The sequence below is a fragment of the Mesoplodon mirus genome, assembly GCF_964341445.2.
Source record: "Mesoplodon mirus genome assembly, chromosome: 9".
NCBI classification, from domain to species: Eukaryota; Metazoa; Chordata; class Mammalia; order Artiodactyla; family Ziphiidae; genus Mesoplodon; species Mesoplodon mirus.
This window is the reverse complement of record NC_138985.1, coordinates 79,966,941-79,992,041: the sequence shown is the minus strand read 5'-3', so window position 1 is coordinate 79,992,041 and position 25,101 is coordinate 79,966,941. Positions and strand designations below refer to the sequence as shown.

Genomic DNA, 25,101 nt, shown 5'->3' with positions numbered 1-25,101 from the left:
AATATTTTTATTCTAAAGTTTCAGATTGTTGAACACAGCAGAAAATGATTTAAGATGTCTCTTTGGAACTCATAAACATATGCAACTTTAAAAACTGAGAGTTAAACCTGAAACATGCTGGTGAGAGTAACATGGATGCTATCATATTAAAGGCCTTTGGAGGCAAGCGAGCATAGTTTACACGGCATCGGACCTATTTATAGAGCTGACTCCTTTCTGCAATGTCAACTGTAACCTTATACTTATTTTAAGCCTCAGTGTCTCAAGTATCAGCCTCTACTAGTTGTACAGTTCTCTCTTATTTGATATCAGAGAGCCCAATGGAGCCTTCTGAAGAACCTAGTCAGATTAGCAAAGATAACTTTTTAGAAGTTCCTAATTTATCTGATTCTCTTTCTGAAGATGAAGAAGTTAAAGCTACCTTCAGACCTGGTTTCTCCCCTCAACCTAGCAGACGAGGTTCTGATTCATCTGAAGACATTTACACGGACACTCCACCTTCAGGTGCAAGAAGAGTTTCATTTGCTGACAACTTTGGGTTCAATCTTGTGTCTGTTAAAGAATTTGATTCCTGGGAACTTCCGAGTGGTTCAACTGATTTTGACTTAATGAAGGACATTTTCCACACAGAAGAATATGTTTTATCTCCACTATTTGACTTGCCTTCTTCAAAAGAAGACCTTATGCAACAACTTCAAGTACAGAAAGCAATACTAGAATCAACTGAGTATCTTCCTGGATCTACAAGTATGAAGGGCACTATTCGAGTTTTGAATATTTCTTTTGAGAAGTTAGTATATGTGAGAATGTCCTTAGATGACTGGCAGACGTATTATGACATATTAGCAGAATATGTCCCAAATTCATGTGATGGTGAAACTGACCAATTCTCCTTTAAGATTTTATTGGTTCCTCCTTATCAAAAAGATGGCAGTAAAGTTGAGTTTTGTATACGTTATGAAACTTCTGTTGGTACATTTTGGTCAAATAATAATGGCACAAATTATATACTGGTTTGTCAAAAGAAAGAACAAGAGCTGGAGCCTGGAAAACTACAGGAAGAAGTTTCTAACAGACAAATAAAAGGCTGCTTAAAGGTAAAATCAAGGTGAGGATATATCTTACATTCCTTGCTTTTTAATAATCTTAAGGTTATTTAAGGTCATTCTTTATTTCACTGGTTGTAAGAAATAGCCATTCTGTTTAAAAATATATTTTAGTTATGTATAAAACAATGGTGCTAGGCTTTAATAAGGTCAGTGCTATTCAGATAAAAGCACTATCTATCCTCCAAATGTAAGGAAAATATGGGTATAATGTAACAGATGGCAGGGGGACTGCAATGTGTATATTGCCAACCTAGCGAGTTATAAATTGCTTAAATTCAAACCACAGAATCTAGATTCTTAACATATAAAACTATTTATTTTGTCATTTAATGTATATTTACTTTCAGTGGTTTTTAAATACTTTTGCTGTACTTCAAAACATTTCTGATTAACATAAAACTGTATTTCAATATGTATCTAGTGCTCAGAAATTCATAGACTTCCCCCCAAAGCTGTAACGAACTTTTTAATGACTGATTGAGTCATACAGGGATGTTTGGAGTGATATATATTAAGTTAAATCGGAAGAGCTATGACTTTAATGATAAGCTAAGAGAAAGACAGAAGTATATGAGTGATGCATGAATTACACATAAAAATTTATAATTATAACCAAATGTAACATTATAGAACACAAAGTAGTATAATTTAGTAAAAGTAAATGGAGCAGAATAAAAAAATGACCCAAATAGAAATAAGGATATTAGCTTTATAGATTAGAGATTTGGGATATGACCCCTCATTAGTAACCTTGCTCTCCTGTTAATGTAAAAAATAAAGAAAACTGAGTCTTCAATTCTATCTCTTGTAGAGTTGGCTAATTTCCATGACAATAGGCGAGTCGATAAAACATCCAAGAGGAGATGGATGTCTCCTGTTCCTCCGAGTGTCCCAAGGGAGAAATCCACATGCTCTACCAGCCATAGGCAAATGTTTGATTATCCTCTAGATGGTCCACCATAACTGTCACTGGACCCAAGGATTCTAGTAACTGCACCAGAAATAGTGTAAGATGATGAAAAGGGAACTGTATTAAGAATCAAGACACCCAATTAAATAAAAATATAAAGAATTACATTGGGAAGTTTCTAACCTCTTACGCTTTAATGCCTTGATCTCTTATACAGCAATAAATAATAACTACTAAATGTGTTATTCTAATGCATTAATGAACTAAATATAATGTAGGTGAAGCAATTCAATCATATAAAATATTCTGTTTTCATTATCCTTTAAAGTCATTTGAAAGATTGGTTTATCTGACTTTGTGAGATGTGCTACATTTCTTTGTCCAAACAAAAGTTTCTCAGGTTTTAACTGATGCTACAGAAAGATAATATAATCATAATCTCTATGTGCTAAAGTAATAGTTTATTAGTTTATGAAATTACTCAGCAACATGTTAGCTATACAGATAAAATAAGTTCAACACTATTTAATAAACTATTTATATACATAAACATACACATATTAAATACTTTACAAATAAGATAATCATCTGTGAATATCTAATATACATGCTGCAAGTTGCCCTATATATTAGAGAAAAGTGAAACTTAAAAAAGGCATAGCCTTTTTGTCAAAGACCTCATAAAAGAAGCAGCGTTTAACTCTGGATTTTTCTGCAAGTTAAGAAATGCAGCTTTAAAATTACAAGCATTACATGCTGAACTATGGTAAAGATAGAGGATTCCTTTGATAGAGCAAACTTGACTTGATAGCAAGAACAAAAAAGGATAACTGTTAGGCCTAATCTATCCCAGTCATGATATTATTGAAACTTCTCCTAGTCTAAGATATGTATAACTGGATATATATCAATACCCACATTTGTATTCAGAACAGTAACCATTGGATTCATAGCGGACACCATTCAAGTTTTAATATTGCTTTGGGGAAAAACTTGAGAAGAGCTAAACCACAAAATGGTCGAAAGGCCTGTAAAGTTTCCTAATGAGTTATAAAAATGGAAAAAATCTCTCTCCTTCAAAACCACAAATACATTTTCTGCACTTCTATAACTTAAAAATGACCAACATAATTCAAACCACATTTTGAAAACAAGCATTTGCCTCTGGAGGAGGCCTTTTGTGCTGAATTTCAGTCCAACATGAATTTTTACATCTGATTTATATACCACTCAAAATGGAGTGTATAAAGGAAATCCTGACAGATCCTTAGAACAGCATGTGCCATAATAGAATATTTATACAGCTTTTCCATGATATAATTTATATGCAATGGGGTTTCAAATATTCCTAAAACTCACACAAGAGAACATTATCAAATTTCTAAATGAATATTGCAGTTGGATTTCATTGTGAAGAATTTGGTTAGGGAAAAACAGCACACCTTATTAGTGTTCTTTTACAAAATGTGTACTTGGCTAAAGCAAAAATGGACTAATACTTATTTGATCAAAAAAGTTACAGCTTCTAAAATACCTTCCTCCCTTCAAGTTACAGAATCTAAATGGGTCTGTTTTGAGCATTTCCACACTTCCTATGTAACTTAATTTGGAGGTCAATTCTTTGAGAAGGTAAATGCAGAAGAGAAATGTATGTGAATTTTTACTTCATACATGCAAGTAGATTAATAATAGTGTGTAACAAAAGTCAGAGTTAAACTGAGAATAAGTCTGTCTTAATGTAGAGAGTAACAACTAACTTGAATTCCTCTTGATACCAAAGTTAATTTGCTATCAGGGTCTCAGAGATTGTATCTTCTAGAAGTGTCAATAATCCCTTCTAATAAGTACAGAATGAACTGTGGGAACACATTGAGTGAGGTAGGATTTCTATTATGTTTTCTCTATGGAGATTTTTTTCAGGTCAGAGTTTGCAAGCCTCCACATCGATGTGGTTGTCTGTTTTCTTTGATTCTTATTAATCTATCCACTTTGGACAGAAAGAAATATCTAGAGGGAGAGGGAAACAGAGTTTGTAACTCATAGGCATATGACTGAGAGTGACCCAAAGGTATTTAATTGCACTGAAAGGCATGCATCATGAAATACTTGGTAAGTGTCACCACATATGTGGCACTGGTGTATGTGTTAGCAAACAAACTAAGCAGATTTCTGATCTACATCTCAGGGGCATTATTTCAAAATAAATGACCAAAAGAATTAAACAACATTGACATAAATAATATTAAATGTACATAGATAAATAAACTAAAAATAGCATGCATAAGTAGTATAACTTCAAAGTTAAAATTTGGGGCTTCAGAGTTAAACATATCTGGGTTTGAGTCCAAGCTGCACCACACGCTAGCTGTGTGACCTTATACAAGTTAAACTTGGTACCCCTTCTGTTAATTGTGAATAACAATAGTACTATCTCATAGACATTGTTAGAGATTTCCATAAAATAATACATATAAAGTTTTGGCATAGTGTCTGGAACATAGTAAGTTATCAGTAAATAATAACTCCTGTAAAAAGACAAGGCTAACTCTAGCTTTAGGTGGATCTGAAAAACCCTAGAAAAGCCCAAATTGCCCAAAAGTTCCTTTTCTCTTTCCTTTCACGAGTTCTAAATTTTTAGCTTTAGAGAGCCATTTCTTTGTGTTTTGCAGGATTTTTTTTTTTTTTTTTTTTGCGGTACGCGGGCCTCTCACTGTTGTGGCCTCTCCCGTTGCGGAGCGCAGGCTCCGGACGCACAGGCTCAGCGGCCATGGCTCACGGGCCCAGCCGCTCCACGGCATGTGGGATCCTCCCGGACCGGGGCACGAACCCGTGTCCCCTGCATCAGCAGGCGGACTCTCAACCACTGCACCACCAGGGAAGCCCTGTCTTATGCAGGAATTTAATCAACAAGGGAAACTCATCGAATTCTAAATTTTCTTGAGATTTAGTCACCTGATATCTAGAACATCTTAAAGTTGGAAGAGATCTTAATGACTATTAAAATTTCCATGTTTAATAGATGAAAAAATGGAGGACCAGATCAAAAGGGTTAAAACAGGCATTGATTTTGGCATTGAACAGACACACATATTAATCCCAGTTAATATACATTTAACTATGTGGCCATGGACATATTACTTTACGTCTCAAAGCCTCAGTTTATTCATCTGTAAATAGGGGTAATAGTGCCTGCCTAATGTTGTGATGATTAAGCTAAAATAAAATGAGATTATATTTTAAAAACTTCTAGTAAAGTGTTGGGCACATATAAAGTAGTCATTAAAACCCAAATATAATTGCCGTCATTATTATCAAATTGTGTTCAGCTAACTAATTTCTTGGTTCTTGGACTTGTGTTTTTTCTCCTGACATCATAGTCTTCCTTGTTCAGGTTTCAAAATTCATTCCACAGGTGTTTATTAAGGGCCTGTGTGTCAGGTACTGTGTTGTTAGGCATATGGCTGGAAACATGACCCCGTGTAGACCAGAGGCCCCAAGGGAACAGGCCTCACAGGGGCTGAGAGCAGTTGGGGTGGGGGGGAAAGAACACCAAAACAAAGCTCAGATTCTTTGGGTATACCAGGGAAGCCATGGATGAAAAAGAACTACTTACATTACATTTCAGGTTTTCTCGGATCTGTGATCTATAACTGATCTTGTGTTCTGGACAGCGGACTGACCTTTTCAGCATCTCTTTTTTCCTCCCAACAGCTGCTAAATGTTCCTAACCATTGGGTACACAGACTGGCTTCATATGGTTTTGTATTTTGTTAAGTGAAACCAATTTATTATTTTAAGTAATGAAATGGCATGATATAGGTGTTGGATGGTATTTATAACTTGGCCAAGTGAATGCAAATAAATTCCCAAAAGATTTCAATGCCAAAGGAAAAAAATTGATCAGTCTTCAATTTTTGTCCCTGAGGAACAGAACCAGGTACATTCAAGAATGGGAAAGCGAGAGATACTTTCTAAAGCATGACTTTAAGATTAGAGAGAGTTTATCTTTCAGGGTGGGAAAATCATTAAAATGAAGCCAAGAAAAGCACTGGAAAATGGTGCCTAAGATATGGTCATGTTGCATGTTCCAGTCAGAGCTTTAGGATTGTGAGACTTGCTTACTTTTCACTTACAGTATAACCTGGGGTCCTGGAAGTAGTGCAAAGAAGTGTCAGTAGCCTCATGAGGCCTTTAGGACTTAATGTATTCCATAACTAACCTGTTTTGAGTGCACGCTAATTGTGGAAGCCAGGTCTGTTTAAGGGAGGGACCTCTGGCAGGGCCATATGGAAACCCAGAACACAGCTGCACAGGACCCATCAGGAGGACTGTTTGGAAGCTGCCAGCTGGTTGACAGCAATGAACCAACTAGTTTAGAGTTTCCTTGGAGATCTACTAGGGCTTTGTGACTTCCTGGTCTTGTGGGAAATCCATACCCCTATAAGCCTAGACTTCCCCGAGAGTAGTTTTGAATCTTTTCTGAGAGAAGAGGAAGAAGAGGGTCTCACCACTCAGGGTTTCTCTCAAGCCCTAGCTGAAGGGAATCACTATGGATGCCAGGCCTCACATGGATCCTCTGGGATCTCTACGAGCCTAACTTCCCACCTGAAGCCCATCTGCAGCCTGTAAAAATGGAGCAGGGCCCAAGAACTCTGAGCCAATAAGGCTCCAGGCAAAAGATGATTGTGAAGTGGGACACTTAAGTTTTTCACCTTCTTCCAATTCTGCTCACTGTGACTATTGTCCTTGTTCCAAGGTTTTACCCCAGCACCCCAACAGGAATAGTATAAGAGAAGTAACCTCAGGGGCAGTCACCTGAAGTGGGCCTGATTGTCCACTGCATTGTCAGACTTAAAAGATCATACATATGTAAGTGTGTGTGTGTGTGTGTGTGTGTTTATATGTGTAAGCACACATTTATATAATACACACACACATAAAAATTCCTTTCCTTAAATGCAGACCTCTAGGCTGGCAGGGACTATCTCTATCTTACAGCCAATTAAGGTCAGCTGCACAAATGGGCTTTGAGTTTGGATTGAGACAGTGGAAATGGATAATTTTAGAGCAGGGAGCACTATGGGGTACAAGGCAGATTTCAATACAGAGTTTTGGTAGGGGATCCACAGAAGCAGGAGGACCCTGGGGGTCTGGAGTGTGTGTGTGTATTTGGGAGGGAAGGAGGATTCCAAAAACAACAAGGCATATTGGAAACAGCATGGGCTTTAAAGTAGGGCAGATTTGGGCTTTCATTCTAACTAATTAGTAGCTGTATGAACTTGGATAAATTATGCTTTGTATCCATTTTATTCAGGTATAAAATAGGGATAATAATCTCCACTTGGAAGAGTTGCTATGACAAATACATTAGCTAACATATATAAATATCCATCCCAGTTGCTGACACTTTGTAGATACTCAAAATGGCATTGGTGATAAAATCAATATTTTAAAATCTTGTACATGGCTAGTCCTATGCCCAAGATTAACGGAGAGATGATTTTTCCCCTCAGTATCATTCCTGCTGCCTGGATCCAGGTTAGTACAAATACATAGTTTCAAAATTATGGGTTCAATAAGCTTTTGGGCACTAACCAGGAAGCTAATATTTTATGGCATTGCTACTATGGGGAAAAATGATTCCTAAATTCCAGCAACTTCTGGGTTACAAAAAAATTTTGGAACATCGACTGGATTTTTTAGGTATTTTTTTTAATGAAGTACAACATGTTTTTTCTTAAGGTAGCTCTTAAGATTGTTCTTTTGGACTAAAAAACTGAGTTGGCTATACACAGTTTCACCTTATCATCCCTGTATACATATGAATAGAAACTGAATTTTTTTATTATATCTTTATTGGAGTATAATTGCTGTACAATGTTGTGTTAGTTGCTGCTGTATAACAAAGTGAATCAGCTATAAGTATACATATATCCCCATATCCCCTCCCTCTTGAGCCTTCCTCCCACCCTCCATATCCCACCCCTCTAGGTCGTCACAAAGCACCGAGCTGATCTCCCTGTGCTATGCAGCAACTTCCCACTAGCCATCCATTTTACATTTGGTAGTGCATATATGTCAATGCTACACTCTTACTTCGTCTCAGCTTCCCCTTCCCCTTCTGTGTCCTCAAGTCCGTTCTCTATGTCTGTGTCTTTATTCCTGCCCCACCCCTAGGTTCATCAGTACTGTTTTTTTAGATTCCATATATGTGTGTTAGCTTTCTGACTTACTTCACTCTGTATGACAGACTCTAGCTAGGTCCATCTACCTCATTACAAATAACTCAGTTAATGAAACTGAATTTGATATAATTTTTTCCTCTAAGAAGATCTATTATACACCATTGAATTTTGGTCATTTCTCTGCTTTTGAAGCATTTTCTGTACCCCACCACTATATAAAAAGAAAAAGCTCCTCAGGGCATAACTCTCAAATCTTTTCTGGTTTTTATTCTGCTTCCCTAATAGCTTTACTTGGGTAACTGGCATGGTAGTGTTATTATCTATTATATAAATAATAACTGGTTTTGAAACCTCAGTCATACTATCCTGCTGTTTAAAGATTTTATGACAAATAGAAATAGATTGCCAAATTGGACTGTTATAAAGCATTGTTTATTGACAGAGACCAATTGTACATTAAACAAACCCATTTTAGGAAATTTTACTGTTCCCTCCCCCTCTAGTTATTCTGAAAATGGTCTGACTGTGTTGTACATCAGTGTTATTCAATTCACAACTATAAATGGGATTCTAACAACATAAGACAATGATTGTCCTGGGTGTGGTTGTAGATTTGAATTTCATTCACCCCTTTTGAAGTTTGCAGTAGTAAAAAAGATCAAAATATCCCCCAAATTTAAATCTGTAAAGCATGCCAAATTGTAGATGCTTTTCCTAATTATGTGAAACAGATTTTATACCCATTTAGCACTGATGGTACTCTGCTTGTTTTACAGAATTAAACCATGATACAAAGCTAACCTATTGACTCTAAAGCTGTGATAAAAACCCTAAGCTGATTTTCATTCTTAAAAATTACTGTGGATGTATTCACACAATTACAAATTACATAGAACTGCTCAGGTAACTTTCAGCTTCATAAGCCACATATGATATAAAGCTGAGTATTTTCACATTTTACTAATATCTCCTCTTGAGGATTAATGTTTATAAATAATTTTATAATAATATATTGTTACAACTTAAATCTCTTGAGTATTTGCCAATGGAAAAATCTCACCGAATTTTAAAATCACATTCAGGTACAAGCAGAAGAAAATATGATCTTCACATATAATCTTGAGTAAGTGTATAAGACTACTGTGCTTAGTGTAAATAAAGTTATAATCATTTTTTTCCAATGTTAATACAGCACCTGATTTCTGAACAGCCTTCCTTGAATTATATTGTAGGAGAGACCATCTAATTCTATCCTTTGCTTTCAGGCAGAATTATTCAGAAAACTACCCAAGCCAAATGCTTATAATATTCTCTTTTTAAACATCTCCTGGGAAGACTGTGTTCTTTAGTAAAGTATTCGATCAGGAAATTCTATGTTTTTCATGTAGCCATTCATGTTATTCTATACCTTTAATCTTGTCATTTGTTTACTCTGATTCTCAAGTGAATTAAATGTTGGAGTTCCTATACTTATACTTTAAAATTAAAGTACTTAATTTCTATTTTCCATGTCAAATAAGCTCAACAACATTAGATTTCCCCCCTGAGTTCCTAATGATCAAACTAATAAACTAGTTTGTAGTATTTCAATGCAAAAGTCAGAGAAGAAAAAAATCATCACCAGCCAGTGAATGATAGCACTGTTACAAGGACTGTGCACTGCCGGAACCAAGGTATCGGGGCAGCTGGATAGGTTAATAGGCTAGCTAAGAAGCTTTCCCAAACTTGCCCTCTTTAGCTCTGAGTCCTGAGTATTGGACTCCTGTGGGAGTCAGAGAAGGGAAAGAGGCTTTATTTTACTAAATCACAAAATTAAAAGTACTTCAGAAGATCATGTCATTTATTTCTCAATCCTACCTAAAAAGATAGCTGCATTAGAATTGTTGAAACTCTCTTAGACAAATAATGAATAATTTTGAATAATGGCTACACCCTTTTCTAGAAATCTCATTTTTAATACAATTTCATTCAATAATATAATTTTGTAAGTACATTGAAAAGAAATTTTGAATAGATTTGTAAAAACCAAATGTAACACTGACCAGCTGAAATTTAAACTGTTGTAAGTGTACCTTTTTGTAGAAAGGTTAATACTATGTTCACAAGCAGAAGTCATTTGAATATATGTTAAAATTATTGATTCTGTGTGTGTGTGTCTATGTGTGTGTACAATTTTAACTAAAAGCCATTGTTCGAAGCAATGAATATGTACAGAGGACTGGTACAGTCAATCCAGCTGATAATTTATTTAGTAAACTGAACATAGGGAGCAGTGTAAGTAATATCGCCCACCTCCATTCAAGTTATCCTTGATGCATTGCTTTTTTGTGTGGAAAGCACACACGCATATGTATATATGAGCTTTTCATTTTTCACAAAGATAGTTCATAATTTTCTAGTATTTTATATTGTTTGTATTAATATTACCTCATTCAAAGTTACCTTTGGCAAACCAAGTTAAGCTTTAGACAATGGCAGTTATATGGACATTCAAGGCATTTGTTTACAAATCTCATAAAACTCGTGTAGTTCACCAGGGCTACTCCTACTGTCGATTTATCCATGTTATGGAACTTGCTTTTACCCTTTCATAGCTTTACTATACTGCTTTAAAATTACCAGCGTTTCCGGAAATATTTTCCCATGGAGTAGCTACTCCTACGATGCAAAATAAAACAACTTTCCTTAAATGAAAGGGTTGTTGTTTGCCATGTTTGCATCTGATGCAATTAATAGGCAAAGAAATTAACATTCAGTGAAACTTACTGTTTATCAGATATTTTTATTTGGAAGAAGAGGACTTTTGTCATATGTCCCTCTATATCTGTTTAGCCAGAATTCTTCCAATGGTGGCCTTTCAAACGGTGGCCTTTTCCTGCGCTTTTAAAAACTTTTATGTGTGTGCCATCTTCTCAAATGGATTGCAAGATCCTTGAGGTCAGCAGTGGTATATTAGTTTAAGCATTATTCCCCACTGTGACTAACAAAGGGTTTTGTGTGGAAAAGCTCTGAAAAAATATTGATTAAACCTGATAACTGTAGAGCCTGGTAAAATCCTAAAGTATCCATTCTGAATACTTAAAGAATGAATTATGCTTTTTATAATTTTAATGATAAGTGCTTTTATTGTTTTCATAATCTTTAAAAACCAGGGTCCTACTGGTCATCTCCATCTGGATATCCATGTGGCAAATTAATTCCCTTACGTCCCAAACCAAAGCTACATTTCCCTTTCAATCCTAATCCTTCTTCCTCTATCCTATACTTTGTTTAAAGTCATAGTCATCATTCCAGTCATGCAAATAAGAAATGTCAATATAAGAACTGATTTCTCTTTTGCCAACTCCTATTAATTCTACACTCATATTCAGTTCCATTGCCACATAAGTAATGATTGTTCATTTGAATAAAAATAAACATTGTTGTAGATAGTGGGAAGCAGCCGCAGAGCACAGGGAGATCAGCTCGGTGCTTTGTGACTGCCTGGAGGGGTGGGATGGGGTGGGTGGGAGGGAGGGAGATGCATGAGGGAAGGGATGTGGGAACAGATGTATATGTATGACTGATTCACTTTGTTATAAAGCAGAAACTAATAAAAAAATAAAAATAAAAAATGTGGTGCTAAAAAAAAAAAAATAAAATAAAATAAAAATAAACATTGTTTCTGGGGCTTCCCTGCCGGCGCAGTGGTTAAGAATCCACCTGCCAATGCAGGGGACATGGCTTCGAGCCCTGGTCCAGGAAGATCCCACATGCCACAGAGCAACTGAGCCCTTGCACCACAACTACTGAGCCTGCGGCGTACTAGAGCCCTCGAGCCACAACGACTGAGCCCGCATGCCACAACTACTGAAGCCCGCGTGCCTAGAGCCCATGTCCTGCAACAAGAGAAGCCACCACAATGAGAAGTCCATGCACCGCAACGAAGAGTAGCCCCTGCTCGCTGCAACTAGAGAAAGCCCGCACGTAGCAAGGAAGACCCAACGCAGCCAAAAATAAATAAATTAAATAAATAAATTTATTTTTTAAAACACATTATTTATTTATTTATTTATTTATTTATTTATTTTTTGCTGTACGCGGGCCTCTCACTGTTGTGGCCTCTCCCATTGCGGAGCACAGGCTCCGGACACCAGGCTCAGTGGCCATGGCTCACGGGCCCAGCCGCTCTGCGGCATGTGGGATCTTCCCGGACCGGGGCACAAACCCATGTCCCCTGCATCGGCAGGCGGACTCTCAACCACTGCGCCACCAGGGAAGCCCAAAACACATTATTTAAAAAATAAAGAACAGAGTATACAAAAACCATACTTACACATTATAAAAACAACAGCTAAGAGGGAAATTTATTTCTTCAATAACCACGTATTTGTTGTCTAAATTGACTCAAAATTAAATATAGAATTGAACATATTAACCATATTAACATCTTGTAGTAGTCTAAATTTACTTTCAGTTACCAGGGTATCAAAGAAAGATCAAATTGAGAAATAAGTTAATATAGTTTACTATAGGACACTTTATTTAGTCTTTCCTTCTTTCCTGTCTTCTAAAGAGCTGATTCATTGAGTCAGTACAATGTTACTATTCTGTAATGTCAAGTAATCTTAACATCCCAAATAAAAGAAATACTCATTGGTCAGCTTTTGGCTTCCTTCATATCACAATCCAGACCAGTGGGACAAGAGAAAAATCCAACAGGCTGAAAAATAAAAGACCAAAGGCAAATATTGAATGTCCACTGATCAGAACTGAGTCATTCATTCTTTCTCTTTGCCAGGGCCAGGACCAGGGCCAGTACTCATGTTAGTTCTGCTGCTGCTGCTTGTGGCACTCACTGATTCTGACACCTGTGGATTCTGGGTCTGGCTGTTGTTCTGTCTGCTTTTCTCTACCTTAATGACTTCCTTTGACTGGGCCTTTTGCCTCTACCAGATTCCTCCCCTGTACCTAAACCTAAACACCTAAACCACGTCCTCTCTGTCTTGAGATTGCAGATTCTTGGTCTTTGCTTATATGAAACCATAAAAACAAAAACAAAGAGAAATAATGCAGTGCATGTAAATGTTTAACCTTAAAACCCACAAAAAGGTAGTATGATAAATCTGCTACATTCTGTTGAGTACTTTTTTAAAAAAAAATTTATTTATTTAGCTGTGCTGGGTCTTAGTTGTGGCATGTGGGATCTAGTTCCCTGACCAGGGATTGAACCTGGGCCCCCTGCATTGGGAGTGCAGAGTCCTAGCCACTGCAGGGAAGTCCCTATTGAGTAATATTTTAAAAAATTACTTTGATATAATTTTAGATTTAAAAAATATTTATAGGAATAATATGAAGACTTCCCATATCCTTGTATATAAATGTTTTAAAACTATATAAGAGGAGTCCAGTTACATTGATTCTTATAGGCAAAAGCTTTTACCTTTGAAAACCATAAGCAATGGTAACTTTCTAGTTTGTAGCTAATTGCTGATTTTTGCAGAATATAAACTACAATTAAAATGTTTTGTGAAAATATTAACAAACTCAGATGGAAATAGTACTGTTATTATATTATAATGCTTTAAATTTTAAAATTATATTATTTTTCTTTTTATGATATAAGAATTGGGAAACAAATATGTGTTTTTAGGAAATTAGCATAAATAATTACATATTTTATATGGCAAAATAATAATATACCCCATCTATAATGACACATCAATTAACTCTTACATCACTACCCTCAACTATCATCTCATAGTTTTCATTAAGAGTTTTACTATAATTTTCCTAATATCCTAAAAAGTTTTATTGTATAAAACCTGAAGTTTCCACCCAAAGTATAAATGTATTATTGAGGTAGGTAAGGCATAGCATTTGTAAATAGTTATGTTTCACTTTCTCAGAAGAAGTGTTTTAATGAAACTTGCTGAAAATTAAAGTTTTATCATTTACATTTGTTGTTGTCCAATTAACTTTTAGTATACAAATATGGATGGGTTCCTACTGAAAATGGCATTTGTGAGACTGAGTTAAACAATTTCTGGGGAAAGCTTAGCTATTGACTGAGCATCCTGGAGGGGTATTCTTATTAGTACAACAGAATACTCCTGTCTGTGACTAATTGTAAATTCTGAGGCAATTAATTTTTTTGAAAACCCTCAAAATTATGTTGGTGTGATTATAAGAGTCTTCTTTTTCTGTGTTATTCTTCAATTCCTGGGGAATTCCTTGACCACTTATGGTAATTTTGGACCAGTTTGCTTTCATTCTTTTAATTTTTATCTGAGCATCTGTAACATTTATTAGAACTTGTCTACAAAACCAGGTGGGACTCTCATCTTGTGCATGGATTGTAATCCATCGACAACTTTAAATTTATGATATTTTACTACTTTAACAAGTTAGCTTGTTCTTTGGTTTAGAAATTTCTAATTATATAAACTTAATACATACTTTAAATGTCTCTATCATTATTTCTTAAGTGATATAAAATTATCTCCTACTAGATCACTTTTATACATTGTAGTCAACAGGCCAGTCCCATTTACATGAGAAGAAATTTAGGCAAAAGGGATTTATTTGATCAAGATCAGGAAATATATGAGGAAAAGCTCTTTTTGTGATTTAAGGTCTCTAATTCCCTGTGGCTTTGAACCACAGTGCCCCAATCAGCCAATTAACCATAAAGAAATTACAGAGTCCTTAATTTATGTAGGATTCTTCTAGTTAGCTTCTATTTTCAAGCATTAATTTGATAAATGGATAATATTTATGCACATGAGAAGTCAGTTATCAACACAAAAGAAATGACACAGACTTAGAGGAGAGCATAGGAGATGCAGAGCAACAGGCTTTAGAGAAATGATTTACTGCAGGCGGACCTGATCAGAAACAGCATCACAGAGGAATTGAACTTGATCAGGAAATGGTAAAACTTGGGTAGGTGGAGAAGAGTTAGGAGACTGTTTACATAGAATAAAAAATACTTGTGGACACGGCAGCAAAAAAGATAAGTCGGAGGTTTTGTTAGTCAATTTGACTGCCTGGAATGGAAAGAATTGTGAGAGTCAAACTTGAAGAAAAAGGTTGAAAAAGAATTGCACAGTCTTGTTAGACCAAGGATTTTGAACTTTAGTTCCTGTGCTCAAGGATAAAGTATTATTTTAGTTATATCAATCCAGAAAGCGTATGCAGAATAGAGTGAAAAGTATGAACTAGGTCACTGCCCATAAGAATGGATATTGATTTTCTATGTTCATAACTGTTTTTTACTTACTGTTTCTGTATGTTAGAATGTTTAAAACATAGGTTTTATCCTTTTCTCATTATCAATATTAACTGAATTCTGCTATAGGTCATCTTTAACATATAAAAACACATATATAAATTATGGCACTAATTTTTAGGTATTTCTATACTATTTCATTCATGGGTGATTTATTTTACTACTCTGGTGACACTTAGGGGAAATTTATTTCTATAATTGTTTTTCACCCAAATTCTTCCTTCAAAATCTAAGGTTTACGTTTTAATTTAGTGAAAAAGATTAGTCCAGGCATCTCAGACTTTATCCTCTTGGATGGATATATGGAAATTACACTAGTATATTTTTTTCTATAGTACCAATGACCTCAAGATTAAGAGGGTATGAATCTTGGTTCACATGAAAAAAAATAATCAAAATACTAGTATCAAAGTTCTAACTATGCTTTTCAGCTTGTGTATTAAAAGAGAGAAAAAAAAGATCTACGACTAGAAGAAATGAATACAGGATCTTCATACATTCAACAAATCTTTGTTGAACACATACTATGTGTCAGGTACTGTTCTCAGTACTAGAGATACATCATGAAAGAAATAACAATCCCTGTCCTCATGTAGCTTACATTCTAATGGAAGGAAAACTAATAAGTAATAAACATAAAGAATAAGTAAGTTATTTTAGAAGATGACATAAGCAATTGAGAATATAAAAAACAGAGCAGCATAAGAAAAATAAGGAATAAAGACTACTTCATTGAGAAGATGACAATTGTTCAGAGACTTGAAGAAAGTCAGTCATGAAGAAATCTGGGGGAAGAGAGTTCCATGCAGAGCAAAGCAACCAGTGCAAATATTCTAAGCAAGTTCAAGTGATGGATCTCCCCTTCTGTTTACATTAGGTTCTCATGCTCTTTAGGTCGCCTATACATTCTTGGGCTTATTTCCCACAGGACCCATCACTACCCACAGGGTCTCTGAGAGAAAGGGGCAGGGTAGCAAAGGTACAGATGAAAATATATCATCAGCAGTTTGTCTTTGACTCTAAAGTCTTTTAGGGTCCCTTTCTGCTTTCTCTGGCTGCCCAAATCCCTATATCCAGTCTTTTAGATTCATCTTTGCAACTGAAGAACTGAGTTGCAATTTTGTCTTGGTGAAGGTGCAGTTGTGTTACAGATAATCTAATCAAAGAAGAAATTCCACATTTGAGTTATCTTAAAAAGCACTGAAAAATTCTATCTATTATTATTTTATTTCAAAATTTTTCAATTATCCTGACAATAGACTATAAGTACTGTAGATACTGGATAAGTTTATGTAAATTGATACCTGTAAGAAGAAAATATTTTTCATAAATTAACACTGTATACGTATAATAAATCAAGCAAACCATTGTAAAATGATGATTTGGAAAGATAGCAAGTGTAATCTTGCAAGTGCCTTTACTTATGTAGCAAATGAGGAAAAAAAAAGACCGAAATATAAGCAGTTTTGATCTTTTTATATGAAACATTATTTTACATATTATAAACTCCAAACACATTAAACTATCAGCATTATCCACAACTTACATTTAAGCCACTACATTGCATGTCCTGCTTTTTTAATAACTGTCACCTCATCTCTACCATTTTCATCTCAAGACTAATTGTCTCTTTTATGGGATCTAACCAACTAGTGTCCTTGGCAATACACTTTGCAGTGTTTGCATTTACAATAACTGTTTGGGCAATTTTCCACAGTACAACTGGAAAACATTTTACCATCCCAGGTCTAAATCTTAACGAACATGATCAGTGTTAGGGTAGAAAAGATTAATGTCTCTTACCCTAAACAGCATCTAGATTTCCTTTCAGTTAAAAAAATCAGTAAATTTAAATTCACTGATGTATGGATTGGTAATCTCCATGATGAATAAAAATTAATTGTTGGCTTCCCTGGTGGCGCAGTGGTTGAGAGTCCACCTGCCGATGCAGGGGACATGGGTTCGTGCCCCAGATCCCACATGCCGCGGAGCGGCTGGGCCCGTGAGCCATGGCCGCTGAGCCTGCGCGTCCGGAGCCTGTGTTCCGCAACGCGAGAGGCCACAAGAGTGAGAGGCATGCGTACCGCAAAAAAAAAAAAAAAAAAAAAATTAATTGTTTAATCGACCTAACAGTAGCAGAAGTAAAATCCCTATAAAATTTACATTTTTGCTAACCTGCTTGATTATGTATACCCTCTCCTCCCACCCCATAGAAAACCTTAAGAGCAGAGTATTTTCACTGAAGGATTTATTTTCCCACTAACCATACTTTGATATAGTAAAAGCCAGGATAGAATAGTAGTGTAAACCAGTGTTTCTTAAACTTGGGTGTGCATAGAAAGGGGAAAAATAAGGCACCCACACCTAGATCCTCCTATAAGACCCCAATTTCATTGGTTGGGGGCAGGTTGCAGGCACTGGTATTTTTAAAAAGCTCCCCAGCTGATTCTGATATGCACCAGGGTTGAGAATGATATAAACAAAAGACTAAACACATGTGTTTTGAGTTGTAACTTTTTTTTTTAATTTGAAACTCAATTAGTCTCAGTATCCACCAAAAGAATAATGCTATTAAACAAAGAAAATTAGCAAATAAAATAATGCTTTTGCAAATATGGCCTGAGGGATTTTTAAGCATTAATAGCAACATTAAGTACTCTGGGAATTACGATACAAAAGATAAGCTTTTTAAATAAGGCATCTATTGAAGAAATTTTGCCCCATCATTTGTGATGACTTGGGGAAGGTGAAAAAGACATTTTAAATAGCATGGTAAAGTTAATTTCCATTTAGAATGAAGTAAACTTTCAGAAAGTATTTACTTTTCTTTTTGAAAAGCATATATTTTACAGTTCAGAAAAATCAAACTTTTAAATATGATTTGTAATCATATTAAAGGATATGATCTTCCTTCAGTCTGCTCTCTTTACAAGCCCATGTATATACAGTTGCTACTGACTTCCCTGAGTTTGACTTATGGATCTTATTACAGTTGACCCTGTATGGACCCTGTATGGACCCTGTTATGGATCTTATTACAACGGGGATATCAGGGGTGCTGACCCTCTTTATAGTTGAAAATCTGAGTATAACTTATAGTTGGTCCTCCATATACTCAGTTCCTCTGTATCCATGGTTCTGCATCGTCAGATTTAACCAACTTCAGGCCACGTAGTACTGTAGTATTTACTATTGAAAAAAAATCTGCATATAAGTGGACCCACGCAGTTCAAACCTGTGTTTTTCAAGAGTCGACTGTATTTTCTTCTATAGCACTCCATGCTTCCCCAATCGTGAAATGTACAGCTGTGATTTTATACTGCCAGTTTTCATTTATCATTCTTTAGACTGTAAGCTCTATGAAGTCAGAGTTGGTTCAATCTCAGCTTGTGCTAGTAGTTTAACGTCTAGCATGATGCCAAGTACAAATTAACTACTTGCTGATTGAATACACATTAAATTTTGTCCAACATTATTCTGACTTAGCATGATGTCCAGTAGAAGGACTGAATCCTTTTAAAGCCACTTGATAGCTGTATTCTTCAGAATGTTGACTGTAAAGTTTTGTGCTGCCTTGTTAAAAGTGTGGCAGAGATCCCCATCTTTGGCAACATAACTGCATCCCTTCAGGATTCAGCCCTTGCATTTGACTCCTTCAGCAATCCCAGCCTGTGGCCCAACTTCTTCAGTCACCTGCTCCTTGCCTTTTAGTTCATACTGGTTCTCAACTTGTCCTTCCCAAGCACCATATTGCTCTTCTATTAATCTCTAACCATAGTCTGTCTTAGTGAGACCTTCACACTTCATCTTCTTAGGTTTGCTGGCAATGAATTTTGCTTTACTTAATCAGGGATCCAAAAGCCTTCAACTGGGAGAGCCATCTTGGCAGTGATGAGCTCCTCCTGCCTATTCCATCTCTTCCAGTGAAAGGCACCAACCAGAGGAGAAAGGTGGTGTTTGTACTGTAAGCTTCTTAAATCAGTTGGACTTCTTTTCTTGACTCTATAGGTTCATTTGCATCATCCCTGAATCTGCTTACATCTACTCCAGTCTAGAACTTGGCTAGGACCAATAACTGGTGGACATTTTCTAGCATTTTAGTATTGAAATTAACATGAGCAAGAATATGAAACGTAGTTGGTTGCATGTGATAACTACCCTAATAAAGATTATTTATGTTAAAAATAATATTGCCTCTTATTTAAAGAATTTTAAATAGATTCTATGAAGGGTCTCTGCAAGTTAGCAAAGACCTTAAAGCTAATTTAAAAATTCTATTACTTGGGCATCATCCAGATTAAGAACTCTTGCACTCAAAGACACACTCAAGACAGTGAAAATGGGAGAAGACATTTACAAACATATCTAATAAGTGACTTATCCAGAAGAAGTCTTACAACTGAATAATAAAAAGACAGCCTAATTTTAAAATGAGCAAAGGATTTAAATAGATATTTCTCCAGAGAAGATATATTAATGACCAATAAGCACATGAAAAACTATTCAATATCACTAGTCACTATGAAAATGCTAATCAAAACCACAATGAGATGTCACTTCACGCCCACTATAATGACAACAATCAATAAGACAGATAATAACAAGTTGGTGAGGATGTGAAGAAACAAATTATAGAATTATCATAAACCCAGCAATTTCACTTCTAGGTATCTACCCAGGGGAAATGAAAACATATGTCCATGCAAACACTGGTATGTAAATGTTCATAGAAGCACTGTCCACAAGAGCCAAAAGGTGGAAACAACTCAAATACCCATCAACTGGTAAATGCGTAAAGTGAGTGTATCTATACAATGGAATACTATTCATCAATAAAAATGAAATATTGATACATCCTACAACACAGATGAACCTCAGAAACATTCTCCTCCATGAAAGAGGCCAGACACAAAGAACGCATATTGTATGATTCTCCTAATATGAAATATCTAGAATAGGCAAATATCTCAAAACAGAAAGAAGATTAGTGGTTGCCTAGGACTGGGGATGGGAGTAAAGAGTGACTCTAACAGGCTTACTCTTTTGGGGGTGCTGGAAATGTTCTAAAATTAGATTTTGTGATAATTGCACAACTCTGTAAATATATTAAATATACTAAATGCACTGAATTGAACACTTAAAATGGGTGGATTTTGTGGTATGTAAATGATACATCAGTAAAGCTGTTAACTTAAAAAATTATTTTACTAATTTTGTATGGGGATACTAATATTTTATGATAAACAGATATAGATTTCTATAAATGGACTGTAGAATTTAGGGTTTATAAGTTTAGAAATAAGGGTCTGTTTCTCCTGAAATTTAGTAGAGAAATAGTAGTAAAAGATTGTATTATATTTTAGATGAGGCTAGAATAAAATGGCAAGAAAATGAATATAGGTTACCTACATAGTCCCAGAAGAAAAATTATATTTCCCATACGTGGTATGTGTATAAGCTTTGAAAGATACTTGAGTACCTTTCCATGAATTCTGTAGATAATTCTGTTGCAGGAATAAGGACTATAAGTTTGATCCCCTTCTTCAGAGTATGTTAATTCAAGGACTGAACAACTTTCACTCCATAACATTTTTCTTATTGTCTCAACAGGGAATGTGGATATTAATTTTATCTTTTTGCAAAGTGTCGATGTAATAATAATAGCTAATGTTTATTAATTGCTTGCTGTATGCCAGACACTGAGCAGTTTAAATCCATTTCCTCATTTACATTGGTACGAACACTTACTCTTCTTAGTTTAATTGCACTTTTCTTTCTCGTGTCCTCTTTCATGGCCTTTCTCTGCTCTCTTTTTCTTTTTTCTATTCCACTACTCTTTCCCTACCCACCTTCAGAGCAAATTATTCAACTGCTGGTTACACTATTCATGTTTCAGAATCTCATTTTTTAAAAACAAGTGATTCGTTCACATTGTTCTGCCTTTAGCCAAAAAGCAATTTGGCATTGCAGAAAAATATCAAATCAGATTTTGTGCTGAATTTTGACTGATTTAGTCAAAATGTTCAAGTGGTTTGTATATATAAACCTGCCTTAAATCAAAGAAATGTGGGCTGAAGGGGAGGAGGTCTTTGAATATGAAGTGGTAGATTCCACAGGAGTGCAGAATCTTTTGTGAAGAAATCCACAAGAGGACAGAAAGAAAATACTAATTCACAAAAGGTGTGGGTGAAGGGCTGGCAAAGAAAACCTGTAACACAAGATGTGGACATTTGTGAGTATGCCTCAGTGCATTGCATTAATATTTTGCATATTAAGAAGTCACGAGTCTTCACGTTAATGAATCCCTAACTAGTCTCTGACACAATAGAATGAGTGTCCCTGGAGGAGTCATTATGGCCTATCATGTCAATGATCCGCATATTAATAACTCTCTTACAGGCTCATCAACAGGTAGCCTAATAGGTTTCCATTGAGTTCTTTTTCATTTGCTTTTTAAATGTATCCTCTCCTCCCTTCCTTTTGTAATCCTATTGTGAAGATTTGACAAAAAGGTGCATTAAGATGATTTTAATGTGTGACGTAAGTTCACAAAAGCATTACATTTAGAAATAATGCTTTAAGACTTCCTGAGTCTGCCTAGAAAACTTTTCAAATGCATTTAAATACAAATCCAGTTTGATAATAGGGTTCTTATTTGGAATTTAACACAAACCATCTAACCCAATTTACCATATTTCTCTTTTCCCTGATATGTCAATTTATGCTGTGATTAGCATAAGTAGAGTAGGTAGTTTAAAAATGTTTGTGAAACTGAATTTCTTGAAAATGGAAATGAATTCCAATGGATTTCATATGATAGAGGTTACTAAACACTTATTAAAACTAAAAAGCAGTAGCTGATAATATAAAAAAATTTTAAATATAAAATAATTTTAAATTTAGAGAAAATACAAGACGTTTATTAATTGCATAGCCATAAATAAAAGGTCCTAGGATTTTAAAAAAATGATTTCATAACTTTTAAATTTAACATTTAATTAAAAGCAATAACAGGAAGGCAGTACTTTAACATTTCTAACTTGATTTGGCATGCCCTGACTTTTGTTGGCCCTAATTATTATATTTAAGATACTTGGTGATTTTTCTTATGAACATAAAACCTACCATCTCCTATACGAAATACTGAAGAACTGCTTTACCAATATTTTACTGAATTATACATCATTTCACCTGATTTACTCTCCAGATAAAGGGAAGAGTATTGATACATGCTTGAAATTCTCTGTCAAGAGCCAGGAATAGGAGAAAAGCTGGGGAAAGAGTTGGAGAAGTTTGGCACTTTGTTCCCCATTAAATTAAAAACAAAACGAACAACCCCATGTAAATTTTACTATCTTGGGGAAGAGTAGAGGGCACAGATGCTCAGGGGAGTGGCTGCCACCCTCAGCTGGGCAACAGATCCTTTTGAGAAGTGTCACTTCCGAATGATTTGATTTCAGTCTGGAAGTCTCATGCTCCTTTGTTTTCCTTCCCGCTCCTAGCCCTTCCAAATACAACCTTTCCACACATACACTGGGAATATCAATTTACATTTTAAATTACCTTTTTAAAAACAGTTTTCAAAACAATATTTAATACAAATTCTGTAGAGCTTGGATGTCAAATCTCAGTATTTAACAGACCAAATATCTTAGGTGATACTTATATGTAGATTTCACAGAGAAACATGTTTAATCAGGATTTCCTTAATTGCAGTTAGTTAGCTCATAGTCATGATTTTGTGATAATGACTTTTTACACAAACACAAACAAATCAATATCTTTATGAAGGAAATAATGCCTGAAAATTAGTATCCTTAGGAAAAAATAGATATTAACAATACTCTGATAATTTTCAAAAGATGGATGCTGTATAAAGTTCTTAGAAATCACTTTGTAGGGGAATTGTGGAGAATCAGAATGTCAGAATTCTGAAGTAGTAAGAGTCTCAGCTGGACAATGACTAATTTTTTTGTCACCCACATGCTCCACGGATAACAATTACTTCCATTAAGAACTCAGGTAAAATAAGGACTTTAGACCAATAAAGTTCAAGAATTTTTTTCTGATATCTGTCTGATGTATATTCTTTAGTTTTTCCAGTATCCATCACTTAAAAACATTTACATTTCTCTCTTGGTAGAACATAATTGGCAGATTGTGGCAGAGAAGTCCCTTGGGCCAGGTTTACCTATAACTCTTCTTCCACTGAAAATTCATGGATTCTGCTTGTAATTACATCTCTCCCAAAGCAACCTACAATTTTTGTTGTTGTTCATACGTGAACCTCCAAGGTTTGACTTAATTAAGCACTAGATTCTCGCAATTTAGTACTCCTTTACAAGACACTCTAAGGAGATCCCATCTCTACAAAATTGCACATGATGCCCAGATTCAATCACAGAATTAAATCCGAATAATTTTTTCTCCCTGATTTCTGTGGGGTGGGTGAGCAAGAAAAAATAGCACCCACTGCTTTGACATGACAAAGCAGATTTGAAAACAGCAATCCTTGGCAGAAGACAAAGAGCTAGGAAATGAAGCAACTTTGGAAAAGAAACTTACCAAAGAATTCTTCAACAAGGCAATGCTTTTTAGTTGCTTCTTTCTCTGCTATTGAAATTTCCTGCATCAAGAAGGCATCATACCATCGTTTTCAATATATTTTCAAGATCAAGCACTGAGGCAACAGGCAATGTTCTAATTTAGTAAAAGAAACAGAAGATTTTTAGGAACATAGTAATTCAGGTTTGTGGAAAACAGGAAAGTGACTCAATAAAACCATCTGGTCACTAATGTGGTGATATGTTCTTAGTTACTTGAATACTTGAGCAGTTCACTAGACTTTACTCAAGGGGCTTGTGGTTTGCCGTGGTTTATGCTTACATTTTAAAAGTAATAAATTAGCTTGTATCATATGTATTATCCAATATATTCATTTATCCAAATCATTTGTAGATACTGATAATGTTCCACTATTTGAAAAGTTTTACCTGGACATAGTAAAATAATTTGGGAATAAATCATTGTATAATCTGCATTATAAATAATGTAAGTCTAGCTCACAAACTGTGTGGGTAGGATTTCTGTAGGTATTAAATTTGAAATGCTGACCATAAGATTTAATTGAGAATTTATCTTTGTATTGCAAAGTTAATGGTTATTTCTATTGATCCTACTAGCATTTATATCTTTTGAAAACAAATTTAAGAAATTTCCAAATTACATTTCAAAATTATATTTATGGAATACTATTAGTTACATAAATATGGAACTCCTAAAACTGGAAAGCATGTTATTTAATGTCAAAATTGAGAAAGGCAAATTGTTTCCATTTTGAGCAATAAAGGGGTTGAGAAATAAAGGGGTAGTGGCTGCCTGGTTGTATAGAGAAGGATCACGGGGCTCAATCTGGTCTCAGCTAGGAAGTCCCTTGATCTGTTATCAGTGCTTGCCATGGGTGCGAGAGAAAGAGGCCAGCATGAGAGTATTCTATTTGATATCCCTAATCTAATCCAGAGCTTTCACTTTGAAGATGAGGAATCCCACAAAAACCATGTTCTTTACCATATTATTAGTCTCCAGATTCAGCATCTAAAGGAAATAGAAGCCATTTAAAATTTTTGA

At 35.3% G+C, this 25,101-nt stretch overlaps 1 protein-coding gene across 1 annotated transcript in view; it reads left to right on the top strand.

The window, feature by feature from the left end:
• Window positions 1-320: 320 nt before the first annotated feature.
• PPP1R3A (protein phosphatase 1 regulatory subunit 3A) overlaps window positions 321-25,101 on the top strand; it is a gene marked incomplete at both ends in the record, with an annotated part of 36,324 nt that continues 11,543 nt past the window's right edge. The window contains one exon of the mRNA XM_082632400.1: window positions 321-1,108. Coding sequence (XP_082488526.1) covers window positions 321-1,108 — 788 coding nt within the window. The remainder of the gene's footprint in view (window positions 1,109-25,101) is intronic.